This window comes from Eubalaena glacialis, chromosome 4 (assembly GCF_028564815.1).
Source record: "Eubalaena glacialis isolate mEubGla1 chromosome 4, mEubGla1.1.hap2.+ XY, whole genome shotgun sequence".
Classification (NCBI taxonomy): Eukaryota; Metazoa; Chordata; class Mammalia; order Artiodactyla; family Balaenidae; genus Eubalaena; species Eubalaena glacialis.
In genome coordinates this window covers 176,174,103-176,197,558 of record NC_083719.1, presented here as the reverse complement: position 1 = coordinate 176,197,558, position 23,456 = coordinate 176,174,103, and the positions used below count along the sequence as shown (strand labels likewise).

General features: G+C 36.5%; 1 protein-coding gene across 1 annotated transcript; it reads right to left on the bottom strand.

Annotated features, from left to right (window-relative positions):
- Positions 1-3,618: 3,618 nt before the first annotated feature.
- On the bottom strand, positions 3,619-13,959 carry LOC133090333 (olfactory receptor 7G1). Its single transcript, XM_061188707.1, has 2 exons — positions 13,041-13,959; positions 3,619-3,644 (listed from the first exon to the last, which is right to left on the bottom strand). The coding sequence occupies exons 1-2, from the start codon at positions 13,954-13,956 to the stop codon at positions 3,619-3,621; spliced, it is 942 nt and encodes a 313-aa protein (XP_061044690.1). The 5' UTR covers positions 13,957-13,959.
- Between the last annotated feature and the right edge of the window lie 9,497 nt (positions 13,960-23,456).

Here is a 23,456-nt window from a genome sequence, read left to right as displayed (position 1 = left end):
GACTTTGGAGTTGACCTCATAACACCATGTGATATGATCTCTGAGTAGTAAAGCATTATGGGACCTAAAGAGTTAATCAGATTCCATCACTTGCCTTTTGAAAACTTCCAGTTGAATAAAGCCCCAAATAATTTCTCTGATTTTCAAGATCTCATTTCTGACCACAAAGATGTTGAGATATTGAGCTGATAGCATCTGACAGGATTCACACTCAGGACCTGAGGTCAAGATTAGAATATGCTACCAGGAACCCCAAGCTCTTATGACTATGGTCATAATATATGTGCACTAAATAACATGACTAGGCTAATGAGATTCTCTTTTCCCCTCAATTACTTGAAGATAAAAATATGTTTCTCATAAGGTGATAAAGTAGCACTTTTTTCTTTTCAAAACACAATTGGAGAAGAGACGACATGCATGGGGCTTGGGGAAAAAAAAAACTGAAGGAAAAAACTAACAGTTTGATAGTTTGTCCTAAGCAGAATCCTAAAATGAGAAAAACTCAATCTCCCAACCTAAACATCCAGGCAACTTGACAGGCGAGTTGTTATAGTAGTTGGAAAAGAGGAAAAGATTGTCAAGTCAACCTTAAGAAGAAAAAAGGAAATTGAGCAAAGTTCACCTGGATTCCTCAAATGTTTTCAGAGTTGTGGGATTTTAAAAATTTAATCCATGCTAATTGCTTAGCAGGAACCTTATCACCTAGTGTAAAGGACTTGTTATTTAAGATGCTCACAACAACTGGATGAGAAAATGAGAGCTTATTTTTAGAATTTCCTTGCCTTCCCTACCACACACACAAAAGTGTATGCAATAAACACATGCACACTCTTTTCTGTGTAGCTGCCAGCCACATTTTTACTTGAAAGCTATTAGGAAAAGACACCATACTATTTCAAATTTTAAATTAACAATAGTCATAATTAATCTCCATGAATAGGTTATTACTTCTAGATCTATTTTTCCTTTTCTTTGTTCTCTTGCTAGGTAGCCCAGTGGAACCCATCCCACCGTTTATTTCCAAGTTTTTAATGGCATATTTAGAAATAATTAACCCCTTGATACTCACTAACTTGATCCATTCTTTATTACTTTTATGTTTTGACACATCTCCCTCTGTTTTATAATTAGCAGTTAATGTCAGGAAAATAAATATTGAAATCAATCATGACATTCAGATCCTCTTCCTCTTTTTCTCTTGGGTCTCTTTAAATCCTGGGTGCCTTGGGTACTGGCACTTACAGGAATCCCTAGTTTATGTACCAGGATAAATTCAGTGATACTTCTACTTCCTGTGTTAAGATAAGATCCCTGAGAATACGGTTATTTTTAAAACATTTTTATTGGGGTATAGTTGATTTACAATGTTGTGTTAGTTTCAGGTGTACAGGAAAGTGAATCTGTTTTTCTTATACATATATCCACTCTTGTTTTAGATTCTTTTCCCATATAGGCCATTACAGAGTATTGAGTAGAGTTCTCTGTGCTATAGAGTAGGTCCTTATTAGTCATCAATTTTATATATAATAGTGTGTATGTGTCAATGCTAATCTTCCAATTTATCCCTTCCCCTCTTAACCCCCAGTAACCATAAGTTTAGTAGAATATGGTTATTGATTGCCCAAAGCAGGCAAGAGTTGATTTGCTAAATTCTGGGTGCTTTAATACATTTTTTTATTATTCTTGAGAATCAGTGGTTTAGAAAAAGTCTCCAAAAGTGTGAATAGCCAATTAGTATACTACTGTTTAGAGCTGAATGGACCTAGGTATATTTTGCTTCACTAATGGGAAATTCTGCACCATGAACATGGAGTCAGCACAACAAACAACCATAACAACATCAATCATCTGGGGTAAGATTTTGACTCAGACACCCCTGAGTTTAATCCATGCTCCAGGACTTGCTTTGTGAACAAGTAAATTTTAACGACTGTGCAAGAAGCCTTATACTCCTCATTTGTATAATAGGGACCATCAAAAATCTTTGAGGGAATGTTTCAAGGATGAAAAATGAATAAACAAGATCATCAAGCACAGTGCTTGACATCTGAGTGTTTCTCAATGCTTTCTGCTGTTACTATTTTTTCCACAGACAGATAAGACCACACAGCATGATTCACTGTAGGAAGGAAAATGATGAGTGGAGTAAGGTGAAAAAAGAGAAGAAAAAGAAAGAATATTATTTGCATGACAACTGTAAATTTCAAGGAAGAACAGATGTGTTGACACTTCCATTGGGAATCTTGCTTGTGTAGAGAAGTTGAGTAAGGGAACAACCCAAACAAATATCAGTGATGTCAATGGGCATTTACCATGGACATATGGTAAGTATATAGTAATTAAAATAAATAACCTAGGTGTTTCGACACAAATAATAAAAACTCAAAAGAGAAAAGTAATTTGGTTAACAAGGTATCTATAGGGACTACCCTGGTGGTGCAGTGGTTAAGAATCCTCCTGCCAATGCAAGGGACATGGGTTTGATCCCTGGTCTGGGAAGATCCCACATGCTGCAGAGCAACTAAGCCTGTGTGCCACAACTACTGAGCCTGTGTGCCACAGCTACTGAAGCCAATGCGCCTAGAGCCCGTGCTCCACAACAACAGAAGCCACCGCAAAAAGTAGCCCCCGCTCGCCGCAACTAGAGAAAGCCCATGTGCAGCAGCAAAGACCCAATGCAGCCAAAAATAAATTATAAATAAATAAATAAATTTATTTTAAAAATGATATCTATAGTATGAGAAAATTTAAATGAGTTGTTTTAATTTTTGTTACAATTTTTAAAGGTTATACTCCATTTACAGTTATTACAAAATATTGGCTATATTCCTCATGTTGTGCCATACCTCCCTGTAGCCTGTCTTACACCCAATAGTTTGTGCCTCCCACTCCCCCACCCTTGTGTTGTCCCTCCAACACTGGTAACCACTAGTTTGTTCTCTATATCTGAGAGCCTGATTCTTTTTTGTTATATTCACTTGTTTGTTGTACTTTTTGTATTCCACATATAAGTGATATCATATGGTATTTGTCTTTCTCTGACATATTTCACTAAGTATAATGCCCTCCAAGTCCATGATGAAATGTTTAAATTTATCAAAAATTGCAGAGCAAACAGGGACTTCCCTGGCTTTCCAGTGGTTAAGACTCCGTGGTTCCACTGCAGGGAGTGTGGGTTCGATCCCTGTTCAGGGAACTAAGAACCCACATGCCACACAGTGTGGAAAAAAAAAAAAATGCTGAGAAAACAGTAAAGGCCTGAATGCCCACCACTCAGCACCATCAAATTAAAATATGTTGTCATCTTACATTAAGTTTTTGTAAAGAAATAAAATAATACCTGTAGTTTTGAAGTCCCTCCTTCCTCCCCACTCTATTTTCTACAGTCTTGATCATTTTTTCCCCACCCCAGAGGGAACCACTGCACTAAACTTGATATACATCATTCCTCTGTGTTTTCAGTACATTTAGTGTGGTACTGATGGTGTTCAGGACATGCCATCCCAAAATATGGCACCTTGGCATATTGAAAATTTCAAGCTAAAAGAGTTTGAGAAAACAACAGAAGCAAGAAGGTCACTCTTACCTTCTCTTTCCCTTTTCCCCTGAAACAAGTCATAAAACCCTCATGTAAGCCCTCCCTAAATACAGAGGAAAGGAGCATCCTTATTTCTGAAGACAAAGAGACACTGAAAACAATTCTAACAAATAAGCCTTGCTAAGTTTCCCCCAGTTTACTACCTCATACTCTCTAACTATCACATTTCTACACGACTACCCACTCTTCATCAAACCTAGCATAAAAATACTCAGGTCTAACTGTTTTTTGGAGGGTCTTCATTTCCTTATGAAGGGTCCTGTGTCACATGAAACTTAAATAACTGTGTACGCTTTTCTCCTGTTAATCTGTCTTTGTCAGTTTAGTTTTCAGACCTAGCCAGGGACCCTAAGGGTCAAGGAAAACTTTTTCTTCCCCTGGAATAGTATCCACAAACAATATTATTATTTTGTGTTTTAATTCTTTATACAGTGTAAATGTCATTTTGAAACTGGTGTTTAAAAATAATACATTCCATTATGTACCACTCTTGGCACATTTTGTTAAATTTAACTGTGTTATACATATTTCACTACCTTATAATTAATTTTCTCTTCACAAGTTGGGCATTTTGATTGTGGCATTATATATATATGTATGTATATGCATATGTATATGTATATAATATATACATATACACACACATACACACGTATATTTATGTGTGTGTAAAAACTTTAAAATAACACCTGGAAACTGATCAAATTTAAGACTGGTTGCCTGGGAAACAAAGAAAGGGAACAGCATAGAATACAGTGTATAACGTCTTTGTGTATACTATTTTTCTTTAAATAATTCTAATGGATGTGGTACATATACAATATATATACAATGGAATACTACTCAGTCATAAAAAAGAATGTAATTTTGCCATTTGCAGCAACATGGACAGACTTGGTAGGCATTATTCTAAGTGAAATAAGTCAGACAGAGAAAGACAAATACAGTATGATATAACATATGTGTAATCTAAAAAAATACAACAAACTAGTGAATATTACAAAAAAGAAGCAGACTCACAGATATAGAGAACAAACTAGTGGTTACCAGTGGGGAGAGGGAAGGGGGAAGGGGTAGTATTGGGATAGGGGAGTAAGAAGTACAAACTATTAGGTATAAAATAAGCTACAAAGATATATTGTACAACAGGGGGAATATAGACAAAAATGGTCAAATGATTTGAACAGAAATTTCTCCAAAGAAGTCATACAAATGGCCAAAATGTATATAAAAAGATGCACGACATCACTAATCATAAGGAAATGAAATCAAAACCACAATGTGAAATCACCACACATGTTAAGATTGCTGTTTAAAACAAAACCAAAAAATAACAGTGTTAGCAAGGATGTGTAGAAAAGGGAAGCCTGGTTTGCAGTTGGTGGGAATGTAAATTGGTAGAGCCATTGTGGAAAACATTATTGAGGTTCTGCAAAAAATTAAAAATAGAACTACCATATGATCCTATAACACTGCTTCTGGGTATATATCCAAGTGAATTGAAATCAAGATCTCAAAGAGATACCTGTACTCCCATGTTTATTGCAGCAGTATTCACAATAGTCAAGTTATGGAACCAATCTAAATGTTCAACAATGGACAAATGGATAAAGAAAATGTGGTGTATACGTACAATGGAGTATTGTTCAGCCTCAAAAAAAGAAGAAAATTTTGCCATTTGCAACAACATGGATGGACCTGTAGGACATTATGCTAAGTGAAATAAGCCCAACAGAGAAAGATTAATACTGTCTGGTATCATTTATATGTGAAATCTAAGATAGTCAAACTCATAGAAGCATAGAATCAAATGGTGTTTTCCAGGGCTTGGGAAGAGGGGTGAATAGGAAGGTGATGATCAAAGGGTACAAAAGTTTCATTTATGTAAGATAAATAAGTTCTGGAAATCTAGTATACAGCATAATGCCGACAGCTAACAATACTGTATTGTACACTGAAATTTTACTAAGAGGTTAGATCTTATATTAAGTGTTCCTAATAATAATATATAATAATAAAATTATAAAGGGGAAACTTTGGGGAGTAATAGATATATCTATGGTCTTTATGGTTGTGATGGTTTCATGGGTGTACACTTATCCCCAAACTTGTTGAGTTGTGTACATGACTATGTACAGCTTTTTTGCATGTCAATCATACCTAAATAAAATGGTTTAATAAATAAATAAATAAATAAATAAATCACAAATGCACTATAAAAATCAATCATGTAGGTTCAGATCCTCCCGCTCTCATTTTCTTGTTGGGCCCCACTAAAGCCCGAGTCAGCCCACCTTGGGCTTCTCCTAAGGATATTCAGAAGATATGCAACAGCATCAACTCCAGGACATTCCTATTTCCTGGGTTAAGATGAGATCCTTAAGAATGTTGATATTCAATCCTCACAAACAGGGAAGACTTAATTGGCTCAGTTCTGGGTGCATTAATATATTGCTCATTATTCTTATGAACCAACGATTTAGAAAAATTCTCTAATGATATTTTAAAGGTGAACAACTCATTAAGACATCTAATGTTTAAAGATGATGTTAACGATGTTTAAAGTATAAAAACTCTGCTTCACCAGTGAGAAAATTTGATTCAAGCAAAGAGTCATGAAACCAAGCAACTATATCAGAATTGATCACTTGGTATAAATTTGAATTCAGACACACATGAGTTTATTCCAGTTTCCAGCACATGTTTTGGAACAAGGAGAGTTTTAAACTATGTGAGAGGGACTTCCCTGGTAGTCCAGTGGTAAAGAATCCACCTTCCAATGCAGGGGACCTGGGTTTGATCCCTGGTCGGGGAACTAAGATCGCACATGAAGCAGGGCAACTATGCCCGTGCACCGCAACTGCTAAGGCTGGTGCGCCTCAACAAGAGAGCCCGCATGCCACAAACTACAGAGCCCATGCGCTCTGGAGCCCACATGTCACAACTAGAGAGAGAAAACCCGCACGCCACAACTAGAAAGAAGCCCTCACAATGCAACGAAGAGCCTCTGCACTGCAGCGAAAGATCCCGCATGCCGCAACGAAGATCCCGCATGACACAACTAAGACCAAACACAGGCAAAAAAATAAATATAAATAAATAAATAAATAAACTATGTGAGAAGTTGTCATCTTTTGCATCATGGGAACCATCGTGAAACTTTTACATGGATGAGAAATAAATAGACAATTTCACCAAGCACAATGCTTGATGTATGAGAACTTCTTAATCTTGCTTATAGTGGTTTGTTTACAGCATAAACATGACTGAACAAACTAACATGGTTTATTATAGGGAGGGTAGTGAGGGATGGAACAAGATGAAGGAAGAGGACAGAGATAAGGAACAATCCTAGGATGATAACTGCAAATTTCAGGGAAGAATTTATGTTCTGAAATGACCACGAAATCTTGTTTATGTATAGAAACAGAAAGAGGAGACAAATTTTAGTACATTTCATTCTGATTCATTAATCTCACTTCTTTATTCCCCTGTCTCACAACATCACAGTTTATTTATTTCATCTTGACAGAAGGGGCATTTGCACTGTGACACACACACACACACTCACATATGTACACATGCACACACACATACTCATATGTGTGTGTAAATACAGTTTGACACAATACCAAGTGTACTAACAAATTCAAGACTGTAGTTGCCTCTGGGAATGGAAGGACAGGAATGGCAGAAAATAAAAATGGAATATTGTCTCTATGCAAACTATCTTGTTACTTTAAGAAGAGAACTGTTATAACAGATGTCAAAATTTATTAATTCTGGACACAGATACATGAGTGCCTGTCCTGATATTCTCTTTTATTTTAAAATATTTGATAGGTTACTAAAGAGATGCCAATACTGTTGATGTAGCTTTATGTAATTCTCCATCTCCTGTGCCAGAGTTCTCCAAGACAGGTGCCAGGGTCAAGACCAGTGATCATCCCTACAAAGGAATATGAAGAACCAAACATGGAAGGATAAATGTAAGCTGATCATCCACCCCAACCCCCTGCCAAGAAATTAAGAAACATTTTAGAGAATTCTAGAATATTCCACAAAATTTTGCAAAGGAAAGTTTCTCCTGAGGATGGAAGAGCCTCTAGAACTTTAGAGTCAGACTAGATTAGAAGATTAACTAGTGTTGCAAAGGTACAAGGAAGTTTCCAGATGATGGACAGCTAGGCAGGCACTTAATAGACTAATAAGATCAGGTCATCTTTGGCATGTTCCCACTCACAGGTCCAGAGACATACATGTCTCGCTATTTGAAAAACATAGACTAGGGAATTTCAGATTACCTGGGTGCCAACCTAAGAATGACATTCAGTTCTCCCTTTGCTATGAAGGAAATAAATAGAAGCCCCGTTCTCTGGGAGCACAGAAACATAGAATGAAGAAGTAGTTCTCCCTTTGATATTAAAATTGTTAAATGGAAGCCCTCTTCTCAGGGAGCACAAAAACATAGAGTGAAGGACTGGGCTGTTGTATAAAAGTGATGGTCCCTGGGAATATGTTCAGGTGTGCTGCCTAGTGACCTAAGCAGGGCTACTGAGTAAGGTGGCTATCGGCAGAAAACTGGCAGTCTCTGTGGCCCTTGGGGGTTCAATATCCAAGGTTTCTCATTAGTCAAATTCTTTTGCTATTAATCTCATCCCACGTCAGTGAAAATCCTTAAGAAACAAGGCCCAGAGAAGAAAGAAATTAAAACCAGCGAAGCCTCTCATCCTGGAAAGTCAAAAGTACACAGTTCTCTTCCATCCCCCTATTTCTTTTCGTATCCTTTTCAAGAGCCTTTCACACATGGATATAGTTCTCTTCTATAATTGGATTCTATAATAGTTTTCTTTCCTAAAGCACATTCAAAGGCACCCTTTATAGCAACAATCTAAGGAAGACAGGACATTTAGTTTCAAAACTATGGTTTATTATATGTATATATATATACATATTATATATATATACTATATATATAATGATATATATCACCTAGAAAATGAAAGTGATAATGTATCAAATATACTCTAAAAAACAAATTCTAAGGACTAATTCTATGTATGGCTCATTACATTCTGTTTTGACATTTTATATTAAGCAGATTCTAATATGTTCCCTGTAATCAAAAGAAACTGTGCATGGAAGAATAACCTCAGCAAAATGGAAAAAATGGCAGATTAGGCAACTCAAAACTCTCGTCTCTCAAAGAAACATTGAAAAATAACAGAAACTGTCAGAACTAACTTTGTCAGATCTCCTGAAAACAGTCAAAATTTATAGCAACCAAGTGAGTGATGAATCAAGAAAATAGCAACTTCACAATGGTAGGAAAGTTCTGAGACATTTTACTTGTCCTTTCCCCACCCTGCAGTATGGCAGTAGTCTTAGTCTTAAGATGGTCACTGCCTGGGGTCTCAGAATGAGGCTCTGGTCCATGTATTCAGAGGAGGCAGAGTTAACATTTTCTCAAATAATTCTGTATGTCTGTTCTAACTTGTCTGGGAGCTACCTGAAGGACTGACACAAGGCATTCATCTCTGGTTAACTCAGAACTCAGGCTGGAAAAGCAGTGGATATGGTTTTGAAACACCACAAACCAAAGCTCACATATGCATCTGGTAAAAGATTAAAGTCACAACATAAAATAGACTAGCTTAGACCCCAAGCAAAACAGGGGAATTTTTTTTAGGAAATTAGGACATTTAAAAGCAGCCAAGGGCTTCCCTGGTGGTGCAGTGGTTAAGAATTCACCTGCTAATGCAGGGGACATGGGTTTGAGCCCTGCTCTGGGAAGATTCCACATGCAGCGGAGCAACTAAGCCCATGTGCCACAACTACTGAGCCTGTGCTCTAGAGCCCGTGAGCCACAACTACTGAGCCCAAGTGCCACAACTACTGAAGCCCACACACCTAGAGCCCGTGCTCTGCAACAAGAGAAGCCACCCAATGAGAAGCCTGCACACCACAATGAAGAGTAGCCCCCACTCGCTACAACTAGAGAAAAGCCCGCCCACAGCAACAAAGACCCAAGACAGTCAAAAATAAAATAAATAAATAAATTTATAAAAATAAATAAATAAAAGCAGCCAAGTTATGGGAGAATTCAGAAAGCCACTTACATGCCCATAGCAATACATATACTCAGAAAAGTCCAGAGAAGATCCTAAACTTTCTCATTGATCTCTAGACTCAGTGCAAACCTGAATAAGTGTTAAAAGAGTACTGCAGCACAGATCCAATCTATAAAGACTGAAAGAGGTGTGTTATCTCTTTGTTTGTATCACTCCTGGCACTCAAGGAAATCTGTCAAACCATAAGCTGAACGAATGTAAGGAACATAGATTTCAATGACCACATACAATAAGAATTACAGTCTTTGCAAATGTATTTTGGGAAAGTCACTAAACACATAGACTACTACCACCTTCAATAATTATAAAGAAAAGCAAACTCTGAGGGAGATTATAATATCCAGATTATAATATTGAGTCTGAGGAGCGGAAAGAAAAAAGAATAAAGAAAAGTGAACAGACAACATTGTTAATTATTAGATGAATGCAAATCAAAACTACAATGAGGTACCACCTCACACCAGTCAGAATGGCCATGATTAAAAAGTCTACAAATAACTAATGCTGGAGAGGGTGTGCAGAAAAGGGAACCCTCCTACACTGTTGGTGGGAATGTAAGTTGGTGCAGCCACTATGGAAAACAGTATGGAGATTCTTCAGAAAATTAAAAATAGAATTACCATATGACCCAGCAATCCCACTACTGGGCATATACCCTGAGAAAAACATGGTTTGAAAGGATGCATGCACCCCTATGTTCATAGCAGTACTAGTCACAATAGCCAACACATGGAAACAACCTAAATGTCCATTGACAGATAAATGGATAAAGAAGATGTGGTACATATTATATATACAATGGAATACTACTCAGCCATAGAAAAGGATGAAATAATGCCACTTGCAGCAACATAAATGCAACTAGAGATTATCATACTAAGTGAAGTAAGTCAGAAAGAGAAAGACAAATACCATATGATATCACTTATATGTGGAATCTAAAATATGACGCAAATGAACCTATCTATGAAGCAGACTCACAGACATAGAGAACAGACTTGTGGTTGCCAAGGGTGGGGTTGGGGAGGGATGGACTGGGAGTTTGGGGTTAGTAGATGCAAACTATTACATATAGAATGGATGGACAACAAGGTCTTACTGTATAGCCCAGGGAACTATTGATATATTCGATGTCCTAGGATAAACCGTAATGAAAAAGAATATAAAAAGAACATATATATATGTATAACTGAGTCACTTTGCTGTACAGCAGAAATTAATACAACATTGTAAATCAACTATACTTCAATAAAGAAAAATATGAAGACAGAGACATTATTTCCTTGAAAAAATTATTCTTTTCTTACTCTTCTCTAGATGAGAATTTTGATGCTTCAAATATGCATATGTATTCTAAGTTACCAGAGAGACTGTATAAATCAGAACATGTTTATCTTTAAAAACAAAAAATAAAAGCAACCCTTAAAGGACACATCAAAAAAAAAAAAAGAAAAGAAAAAGAAAAGAAAATTGAGCAGACCCTTAAGGGATCAATGGGATATCATCAAGTGAAAAAAAAAAAAGCATTATATGAGTCCAAAAGGAAAAGAAAAAGAAAAGGGGATGGAAAAAATATTTGAAGAAATAATGGTCAAAAACAACCCAAATATGATGAAAGACTTGAAACTACAAATCTAAGAAGCTCAAAGAACTCCAAGAATATCTATAATAAAAGATATTAATGCTAAGACATTAACATTATCATCAAACTGACAAAGCCAAAAGGAAAGAGAGAATCTTGAAAGGAGCTCATCACATATAAGAAGTAAAGAGAAAATCACTCATTACTTACAGGAGATCTTCAATAAGATTAACAGCCAATTTCTCATCAGAACCATGGAGGCCAGAGAATTGTGGGATAACATATTAAAGTGTTGAAGGAAAAAACTGTCCACCAATAATGTTATATCTGACAAAATTTTCCTTCCAAAAATGAGTGAGAAATAAAACACTCCCAGATGAACAAAGCCAAAAGAGTACATTACCACTACACCTGCTTTATGAAAATATCTAAAGGATTGCTTCAGGCTGAAATGAAAAGGCACTAGATAGTTCAATGTTATATGAAAAAAATAAAGATTTTTGGTAAAGTCAAGTGAATGGGAAAAAATTTTTAATGTAGTTTTGATTTACAACTCTTCTTACTTTAGGAAAAGTAGGAAATGATTCCTACTGGATTTAGAAAGAAAATGTAAAAAAATTTAAATCTATGCTATTGGCAATAGTGTACAAACATTTAATTTGTGACACTAACATAATGGAGAAAGGACAGAGCCATATAAGAGCAGGGGTTTTGCATGCTATTGAGATAAAAATGGCATGAATTCAAACTACATTGTTATAAATTTAGCATATTAAGTGCAATGTCCATAGTAACCACACAAAAATTATCTGGATATATTCCAAAAAGGCAATGAGAACAAAATCCAAAATGTTCGCTATGAAAAATCAACTAGACAGAAAATAAAGCAGTAATGGACAAAATGAAGGACAAAAAAGTATTAGACTTACAGAAAATAAATTTTAAGTGGGAGAATTATGTATCTCCTTGTCAGTAGATACTTTAAATAAGTGAAATAAATTGTCCAATCAAAAGGTCAGAGATTGGAAGAAAGATAAAGGAAACATGATGTGAATATATGCAATTTATAAGAGACTCACTATAGATTCACAGACACAAATAGATTTAAAGGAAAGAATAGAAAAATTTTAGGCAAATAGTTACCAAAAGAGTTAATATCAGAAAAAAATAGACTTTAATTCAAAACTGTTAAAATAGACAAAAAAGGATAGATAGAAAATAGGTAGATAGATAAATAAAGATAGAGATAAAATGGTCAATAATCAAGATTATAGAACAATTATAAACATATATACACCAAACAACATGACCTCAAAATATGTGAATCAAACTTGACAGAAGTGAAGTGAGAAATCCATATTTCTACAATAATGCTTACAGATTTTAATGCAAATTTTCAGCAATGGATATTAACTCTGGATAGACAAAAAAGATGCAGAGGACCTAAAAACAGTGTAAACTAACAAAATCTAAGAGACATATATAAACACTACACCTAACAAAAGGAGAAGAAACATTCTTCTCTAGAGCACACAGAACTCTTTAGATAGTTCACATGTTAGACCACAAAGCAAGTGTCAATAAATTTTAAGATATTGAAATCATACAGTGTCTTTTCTGACTACAGTGGTATGAATCTAGAAATCAATAAGAGAATAACAACTAGAAAATACACAAATACGTGGAAATTAAATAACATACTCCTGAAAAGCCAGTGGTATCTTACTGATGAGTTTTCTCAAGGCACCTTTCATGTCCCTGTTCCTCAGACTATAGATGAAGGGGTTCATCATTTGAGGGACAACAGTGTAAATCACCGAAGCCACTGCAGTCTTTCTGGAAGAATTAGTAAGAGCAGAACTAATATATACCCCCAAGCCTGCCCCATAGAATAAGGACACAACTGAGAGGTGAGACCCACAGGTGGAAAAAGCTTTATACTTTCCACCCGCTGATGGCATTCTCAAAACAGAGGACACTATTTGAGTATAAGAGAAGATGACTCCACACACAGGAATACCACCAAATATGCTAGTTGCCATATATATCAAGATATTGTTGATGAGGGTATCAGAACATGCAAGCTTGATAACCTGAACAACTTCACAGAAAAAGAGGGGGATTTCCAGGTTTGTGCAAAAGGTCAGCTGCAACAGCATCAGACTGTGGAGAAGGGCATCCACAATGCTAATAAACGGGGAAAGAAGAATCAAAAAGAAACAGAGACGGGAGTTCATGATAACCGTGTACCTCAGTGGATGACAGATGGCCACATAGCGGTCATAGGCCATTACTGCAAGGAGAAAACTTTCCAAACTAGCAAACACCAGGACAAAGTAGATCTGTGTAAGGCAGCCTGTATAAGTGATGCTCTGATTCTGTGCTTGGATGTTCACCAGCATCTTTGGGATTGTGGTGGTGCTGAAACCGATGTCAGTCAAGGACAGGTTGTAGAGAAAGAAATACATGGGGGTGTGGAGGTGGGGGTCAGAGATGACGGCCAGGATGATGAGCAGGTTTCCCAGGATGGTAACGAGGTATATGGACAGGAACAGAATGAAGAAGAGGAGCTGCAGTTCTGGATCCTCTGTCACTTCCATAAGAAGGAATTCTGAAACTCCTGTTTTGTTTCTGGGTCCCATGTTGTTGACGAACCTGGTGGGAAAGATGGACTGACAACACAATCAAATGTGGTTTTCTACACCAGCAGGAGGAGAATCACCAGAGGCATACACTATCTTGGGATGGATAGACACTAACAGAGAGGAATAAGAAATGTGTCTTCTGTATACATATTATTCTGTTACTTTTTAAAAAAAACTGAAGCTGATACAGCAGAAAGTCATCGATTTTGTTAATTCCCACAAGGGTTAAGGGGTAGTCATTTCTTATATTACACTACCTATACTATTTAGATTATTTAAAACATTTGGTAACTTTATAAAGAGAAACAGACTAGGGAGGCAGCTGAATATACTGTCTGGATCCCCAGAGACCTCAGAGCCAGGCAACTGATATAAAAGTATAACAAGGACCAGGAATGGGAAGATAAGGTGAAATTTACCAAACTTCCTGCCCAACCCCCCCCCCCCAACCACAGGTTTGCAAGTGAATATCAGATAATTGTATAACAGTCATCCTTTTTTAAGAGAAGCAGATTTCAACTCAGGAGGAAATGGTCTTTGTTATAGTAGAGAGTGAGTACGATATTAGTAAATGAGACATGTTTGAGTATTGGTGCAAAGTACAAGGAAACATGAGAATAAGATGACAGACAGCTAGGCAGGAGGCCCGGGGGTAGCTTAGTTCTAATCATCTGATGTATGTACTCTCCTCACAGCCTCCCCTGGATGAACCTACAGTGAGACAACTGTCCTCTTTTCCAAACATTCACTAATGGACATTAGGTTACCTGGCTGGCATCACAGTGGAATGGTGCTTGATATCTCTGCTGAATGCTGTATCCAAATCCATACTCAGGAAGGGCAGAGGAATTGAGTGAGCCACCAGGCTCCTGGGCAAGAGGGATCATCTATGGAAGGAGGCTCAGGTGTGCTACTTCTTTTCAGGGAAAGGACTGTTGAATGAGATGGTCATAGGCAGATCACACTCTCTGTATCCCTAGAGGTTCAATTTCCAAAGATCCTCATTAGCCAAGCAATTTTATTGTCACTGTGATCCCAGGGCTCTGCAAATCCTTAAAGACCAAGGATATAATATTATAATGCTACAGTATATTATACTATCCTGTACTATACATATAATCCTATAGTATAATATACTATAATACTTTATGTTTTATATATTATAACTAATTATAAAATATATGCTATATATTATATAAATAACATATTTTAAAATATAGCTAAGTTATTATAAAAAGCAAACATTCCAGGGTTTATCTCTCCAAGAGTCATTAAATGTTTCCTGAATCTTAATCTTCACTGTGTATATTTTATACAATTGATTGTAATATATTCTCTGTGACAATCCTGTCTCTGATCAATTCATATAGATCCCTTATTCCCTTTTTAGGTTTTCAAAACCATCTTTTCTAATTTTGTCAAAATAGCTTCAATATATAGTTTTCTTCACTTTAGGGCACTATGAACTGAAGCATTAACATAAACATGAAACTTACTATTTTCTTCTACCAACATAGTGGAATACAAACCTGAAAGTAATCATACAAGAAGAGAAGAAAGATAGCTTCATTTTGTCTGCATCATCCTATCACTTAAGCTGGCATTGTTCAGTACCAAGAGGGGAATTTCCCAGCTAGAAAGAGTTCCTTTCACCAGGAAAGGAAGATTGGGGTGAGTAACCAGCTTCTCCAGCATTTGGGGGCACTATACACTTCCATTTCCCACCAACTCAGTCTGGCAAAGCCATGACATATAGAGACAACTAGGAATGAGAAAGAAAAGCAGGGGATACTAATAGCAGCCATGTAGTAGAACAGACTGCAGATCACAGTGACTTGCTGTGTAGAAAAAACCAGCAGATTTTTTTCACAGAAGAAACTAATGGCCAGCACAGCTGTTGTGGGCTCCCTGCATATTTCACCAGCTTTCACCCCACAAGTATTAGCATTTGTTAATGCCAGCCACCTGAGTCCCTCATCACTCCTTCCCCTACATCCTGAGACCATAAGCCACAATAGCAGCCAGCTCAGGCCTCTGAACTACTTGAGTGCAAGACACCCCTGGCTGCCCCCCAGCACCATGTGCTCACTTGGGGCTAACTCCTCCAGATGTGAACTTATAAGTCACTGGCCTGACACCTGTCACTGACCTCCACTGCTGTGTGCATGCCCAGGGGGAGATGGTGAGCAATGAGAGAGCTTACCAACAGACAGAGCTCCATGGCTGCTTGTGGGCACAGATCAGACCATGTCTTCTGTCACTGGCCTGCACCACTGTACTTACGTGTAGCCAGCCCCTCCAGTAAAGCACCTGAATACCACCAGACTGTCCAGCATCAGTGGGCCCCACTACCAAGATATAAAAATCAGAAATATATAGGAACCGAACATCAGAACATCTAAATATATTAAGCAAATACTAACAGACTGAAGGGAGAAATAGACAATACAATAATAGTAGGGAACTTCAATACCTCACTTTCAACAGTGAATAAATCATCCAGACAGAAATTCAATAAAAAAAATTGGGCTTCAACTATATGTTAGATGAAAAAGACCTAACAGACATATATAGAACATTCATCAAACAGCAGCAGAATACAGTCTTCTCAAGTGCACATGGAACTTTCTCCAGGATAGATCACATGACAGGTCACAGAAGAGTCTCAGCAAATTTAAAAAGATTGAGATCATACCAAGTATCTTTTCCAGCCACAATGCTATGAAACTAGAAACCAATAACAAGAGGAAAGCTGGAAAGCTCATAAGTATGTGGAAATTAAGCAACAAACCCGTGAACAATTAATGAGTCAAAGAAGAAATCAAAGTGGAAATTAAAAAATACCTTGAGGGCTTCCCTGGTGGCTCAGTGGTTGAGAATCTGCCTGCTAATGCAGGGGACACGGGTTCGAGTCCTGGTCTGGGAAGACCCCACATGCCACGGAGCAACTAGGCCCGTGAGCCACAACTACTGAGTCTGCGCGTCTGGAGCCAGTGCTCCGCAACAAGAGAGGCCGCGATAGTGAGAGGCCCGCGCACCACGATGAAGAGTGGCCCCCGCTTGCCACAACTAGAGGAAGCCCTCGCACAGAAACGAAGACCCAACACTGCCAAAAATAAATATAAAAATAAATAAATAAATAAAAGATTACTATAAATCCTTTGGTATATATGTCTAAAAATAAGGCATCTCCTTTAAAAAAAAAAAAAACCTTGAAACAAACAAAAAAGATATGGAAGCACAATGGGAATTCCCTGGCAGTCCAGTGATTAGGACTCTATGCTTTCACTGCCAAGAGCCTGGGTTCAATCCTTGGTTGGGAAACTAAGATCTTACAAGTCATGCAGCACAGGCAAAAACAAACAAACAAACAAACAAAATGGAAGCACAACATATCAAAACCTGTGGGATGCTATAAAAACAGTTCTAAGAGAGGTTTATAGTGGTAAATGTCTACATTAAGAAAAGAGAAAGATCTCAAAAAATTAATCTACCTTTATACCTCAAGGAACAAGAAAAAGAACAACCTAATCCCAAATTTAGCAGAAGGAGGTAAATATAAAGATCAGAGCAGAAATAAATGAAATAAAAGCCAGAAAACAAAAGATCAACAAAGCTAAGAGCTGGTTTTTTGAAAAGATAAACAAAATTGATGAAACTTCAGTTGGACTAAGAAAAAAGAGAAAAGACTCAAATAAAATCAGAAATGAAACAGGAGACATTACAACTGAAACCATAGAAAGACACAAGGTCATAAGAGACTATTACGAGCCATTATACACCAACGAATTGGATAACCTAGAAGAAATGGATAAACTCCTAGAAACATACAAGATACCAAGACTAAATCATAAAGAAATAGAAAATCTGAACAAACCAGTAACAAGCAAGGAGACTGCATCAGTAATCAAAAACCTCACAAACACAGAAAAGCCCATGACGACATGATTCTATTGGTGAAGTCTACCAAATATTTAAAGAACAATTAACACCAATATTTCTCAAATTCTCCCCAAATTTTCAAGAGGTGGCAACTTTCTAAATCATCTTATGAAGCCAGCATTACCCTGACATCAAAGCCATATAAAGATATCACAGGAGGACTTCCCTGGTGGCGAAGTTATTAAGAATCCTCCTGCCAATGCAGGGGACGTGGGTTCAAGCCCTGGTCCAGGAAGATTCCACATGTCACAGAGCAACTAAGCCCGTGCGCCACAACTACTGAGCCCAAGGGCCACAACTACTGACGCCCATGCCTCTAGAGCCCATGCTCTGCAAAAAGAGAAGCCACCACAATGAGAAGCCCATGCACCGTAACGAAGAGTAGCCCCTGCTCGCCGCAAACTAGAGAAAGCCCACGTGCAGCAATAAAGACCCAATGCAACCAAAAATAAATTAATTTTTTTAAAAGGTATCACAAGAAAAAAAATCACAAAGCAATATCCTTGATAAATATAGATGTAAAATTCCTCTACAACATATTAACAAATTGAATCCAACACCAAATTAAAAGGATTGTTTACCATAAACAAATGTTATTCATCAAAGAACTCAAAGGTGGTTCAACATTAGAAAATCAACGTAGTACATCACATTAATAGAACAAAAGATAAAAACTGCATGATTATCTTGATTGATGAAGAAAAGGAATTTCATAAAATCCAAAATCCACTCTCAGAAAACTAAGGATAGTGATATAATTCTTCAACATAACAAAGGATATTTATGAAAATACCCACAGCTAACATCATAATGGTAAAAGACTGAAAGTTTTCTCCCTAATATCAGGAACAAGGCAAGGAAGTCTGTTTCACCACTGCTGGTCAACATTGTTCTGGATGTTCTAGCCAGAGCTATTAGTCAAGAAAATGTCATAAAATGAATCCAAATTAGAATGAAAGAAGTAAAAATATTTCTACTGATAGACATGATCCTACAGATAAAAATGGCAAAGAATCCACAAGAAAGCTACTGAGCAAAGAACTCACCAAAGTTGCAGGATACATGATCAACACACCAGTCAGTTGGTTTTTTGTTTGTTTGTTTGTTTTTTTATACATCTGAAAGGAATCACTGAAAGGAATATAAGAAAGTTATCCCCTTTAAAATAGCATTGAAAAGAATTAGACACCTAGGAATAAATTTAACCAAGGAAGTGAAGACTTGCACATTGAAAACTTAAAAACATAGCTGAAATAAATTGAAGATGACCTAAACAAATGGAATAATAGCCTGTGTAATGGGTAAAAAGAATTCATTATTAAGATTTTAATACTAGCTATAGAAACCTAGAGATTCAATGCAATCTCTCTTAATATTATTTTTGTGCAGAAATGGAGAATGCTTTTTGTGCAGATATGGAAAAACTGATTCTCAAACTCATATGGGATTACAAAAGGCCCCAAATAGCCAAAGCAATCTTATAAAGAACAAACTCAGAGGACATATACTTTTTTTATGATTATGTAATGGTATTATTTATTTATTTTTCTTTTTTATTGAAGTATAGCTGATTTACAATGTTGTTTTAATTTCTGCTGTACTGCAAAGTGGCTCAGTTATACACATATATATTATACATTTTTAAAATATTCTTTTCCATTATGGTTAGTCCCAGGATATTGAATATAGTTCCCTGTGTTATACAGTAGGATCTTGTTGTTTGTATAGTCTATATTTAATAGTTTGCATCTGCTAATCCCAAACTCCCAGTCCATCCCTCCCCCACCCCACCTCCCCCTTGGTAACCACAAGTCTGTTCTCTATGTCTGTGAGTCTGTTTCTGTTTCATAGATAGGTTCATTTGTGCCATATTTTAGATTGCACATATAAATGATATCATATGGTATTTGTCTTTCTATTTCTGATTTACTTCACTTAGTATGATCATCTCTAGTTGCATCCATGTTGCTGCAAATGGCGCTATTTCATTCTTTTTTATGGCTAAGTAGTATTCCATTGTATATAAGAGCAATATACTTTTAAAATACAAAACTGAATGCATTTTGGCAGTTCTTCAAAAGTTAAGCAGAGAATTACCTTAAGACCCAGCATGTTCACTCCTAGGTAGATAACCAAAGAATTTAAAACAGGGATAAAAACAGATACTTGTACATCAATGTTCATAGCAGTATTATTCACAATGGCCAAAATGTGGAAAAAAACCATGTTCATCAACAATAAATGGATAACTATACTCCAATAAAAATTAACTATAAAAGATAAAATGATATACTTCCCACACCACAAAAAAGACAATAAATGGATAAACAAAATGTGGTGTATATATATATATATATATATACACAATGGAATATTATTCAGCCATAAAAAGGAATGAAGTTCTGAAACATGTTACAGCATGGATGAACCTTAAAACCACACACAATGATGAGTGAAATAAGCCAGACACAAAAGAACATATATTTTATGATTCCACTTATATGAAATAGAATAGGAAAAATCATACAAACAGAAAGTAGACTAAAGGTTGTCAGGGGCTGAGGTGTGGCATTAGAATGAGGAGTTATTGCTAAATGGCTACATTTTTTCTATTTGATCATGAAGTTGTGGAAACTGATGGAGGCAATGGTTGCCCAACGTTGTGAATTTGCCAACAAATTGTGCACTTAAAAATTATGAAAATTGAAAATATTATGTTATATATATTTTACCACAATAAAAAATTAGACTAAATATGTGACACGCATTTTACTCTTTTTTAAATTAATTTTTATTAGAGTATGGTTGCTTTACAATGTTGTGTTAGCCTCCACTGCACAACAAAAGGAATCAGCCATACACATACAGATATCCCCTCCCTTTTGGACTTCCCTCACGTCTAGGTTACCACAGTGCATTAGGTAGAGTTCCCTGTGCTATACAGTATGTTCCCATTAGTTGTCTATTTTATACATAGTGTCAATAATGTATATGTGACAACCCTGGTCTCCCAATTCCTCCCACCACATTTTACTCTTTTTATAAAACATTGCTATCAACTTTTCCCACTCTCAAGGTACTGGATTTGATATATTTTTCCCACATTATGGTCAATTTACTGAAATTATTGTCATTGGTTAACTATATTATTACAGTAAACTATGAGTTAATCAGAAAAACCGTCAAATTGTATTACAGTGTATTTTGTGATTGTAATTGATAAATATTGGGACTTCTTTGTTGCCACAGTAAACTTATTTTTAGCTGAAAGGTATGCTACAATAATTGAGCTATTAAATTGGTACAGGGGAAAATACAAGACCTGTTGATGAGAAGATAGAGCCCATAAAAAGACCAGCACATAAAAGTTTTCATAGGAGTAAAACTAAAAGAAGAACTTCAAAGAAATGATAATACACAATTCAGGAGAATGTTTGCCACTTGAAGGGACAGAGTGATATGAGTGGGAGACCTGTTAGATGGGTTCTACGGTGATGGCATTGCTCTATTTTTAACCCCTGGATAGATATATGTGTTTTTATTATCTTATTCTTGCAGAACTACACATAGAATTTAAGCACTACTTTGTATACGATACTTTAACAAGTAAAATTGAGGAAAGACCCTTCCATATTCCTAATTATAAACAAATTCTCCCATATTCTTTTAACATTCAAGTCATGCATCTTGACTTCATAGGTCATCAGAATGTCCCAAAGTACTTATTAAAAATATTCATTTCTCACATGTCTCCATAGAGATTCAAAGTCAGTAGTTCTTGGGTGAGGTTTGGAAACCTGTCCTATGTGCAAAGGCCTCGTGCGATTAAAATCTGTAAACATCAACGCAGGAAGCTCTGCACTAGATGGCACCAGAATTCCCAGGCAGGAGCTGTTTCCCAGTTGTGGTGCTGAAAATAAAACAACCACTATTAACCTCCAATGACAACCAGAAGTCTCTCCAGCAACTCCTTTGATTCTCCTTTGGGACTGTCACCTCAATACCCACAGAGATCATTCTGACTGATGACTTTACATTTTTGTGAATATGAGAAATGTGATTTACCTAATATTGCTAAATTTCCTTTTTTTGTCTTACATTAAATATCTCTTTCTCACAGTAAAGTAGTCCTCCAAAGAATAACTTTCCTTATAAAGACACTTTAAAAAGTCTTGCATGAGAGCCCTAGAAGTGCAGACAATCTTCTAAGACATCAATGATACAATTAATTTTATTCAGTGGTGTTTCTCTTTGTGGACTTCCCCAGAGATGAATAAGAATCATAGCAAGATAAGATGACTCAGGACAAAAGTGAAAATTCTTATTTGTAAGAATAAACCAAATAAGAAAGTTTCAGCAAATAAGAGACCAGGAGAAGATTATGTATCTTTGCCCTGACTGCATAAACATTATTTATTTTATTGTACTACACAGATCAGAAAAAGAAGTTGATAAATACAACACGAAAGAAAACTAATCTAATTACTGAAGCAAGTGGTAAAAAATATGTGAGACTTGTAATCACAAGTTATGATTATAGGCAAGGTATGGAACACAGTGATACTAGTTAATTTTATTGAGTACTTACTAGATGTCAGACACTGTATGAGGTGTTTGTAATGTTTATGGGGGTGGAATTCCCAGCAAGAATTGCAGTGCATATAGTCATTCTTAGGCTCTCATAATAAACATTTTCTCCACACTGAGGATGAGATTCAGATGGGGCATATGATCCTATTCATGGTGAAGAGAGTGAAGTGTATATATTTCGGATGACTCCATCTACTGCTGCCATCTGGGTCCATGAGGGGAACCAGCGCCCAGGATAAAGATATCACATGGAGGAATAAATGAATTTTGTTCTACATTTCCCACTTCTGAAGTCTTTGTAATGGAAGATAACATTGTTTTGGCATATTATCATCACGGTTACTTTATCTTAGTAAAAATGAAAGCTTCCTCACTGATCAAGATCAAATGTCTTGCAGTCATCTCAAACCACTGAGATAAAAACATATAGCAAATTCAGGGATCATAAAACTGAGTGTAGTAGATGCTGATGTTGCCCTGCAAAGATACAGTTTATCCATGATGGGTGTCAGGAATTACCGAATTGGAATTTGCAAGAACAGCTCTCCCCATATCTCACAATAGACCCTGGGGTGCAATTCACATGGCCCCAACCATGAGATCAGGCAGAATCAAGGCTCTTATGGCCACAGATTTATTTCAGTCCTCTCCCTGACATATCCAACAATTTTCACTTTTCTTCTGATGTTCGAACATTATCACTATAACCCTTGCCTCTATCAACTTCTTAAGGGATGCACTAAGGAAACCAAGATTAGGGAATGGAACTCATTTTGAAACATCACTGAGCAGTAAAAACAGCAAGTTAGGTTTCAACCTCAAGTTAAAATTCACGTACCCATTATATTATCTAGTCATTTTAGAATAAGTTGGTGGTACGAGTCAGATTTTCTGATTTTCTGATTTTCAGATTTTCACTCAGCATTTTTGTCACTTTGATTCGTTCTAGTAATCCCAGTACAAAG

Coding starts and splice junctions, on each gene's coding strand:
- LOC133090333 (XM_061188707.1), bottom strand. CDS start 13,956: ATGGGACCCAGAAACAAAACAGGAGTTTCAGAATTCCTTCTTATGGAA. Junction 3,645..13,040: donor TGCCTTGAGAAAACTCATCA/GTAAGATACCAC, acceptor CTCTGTATTTAG/GGAGGGCTTACATGAGGGTT.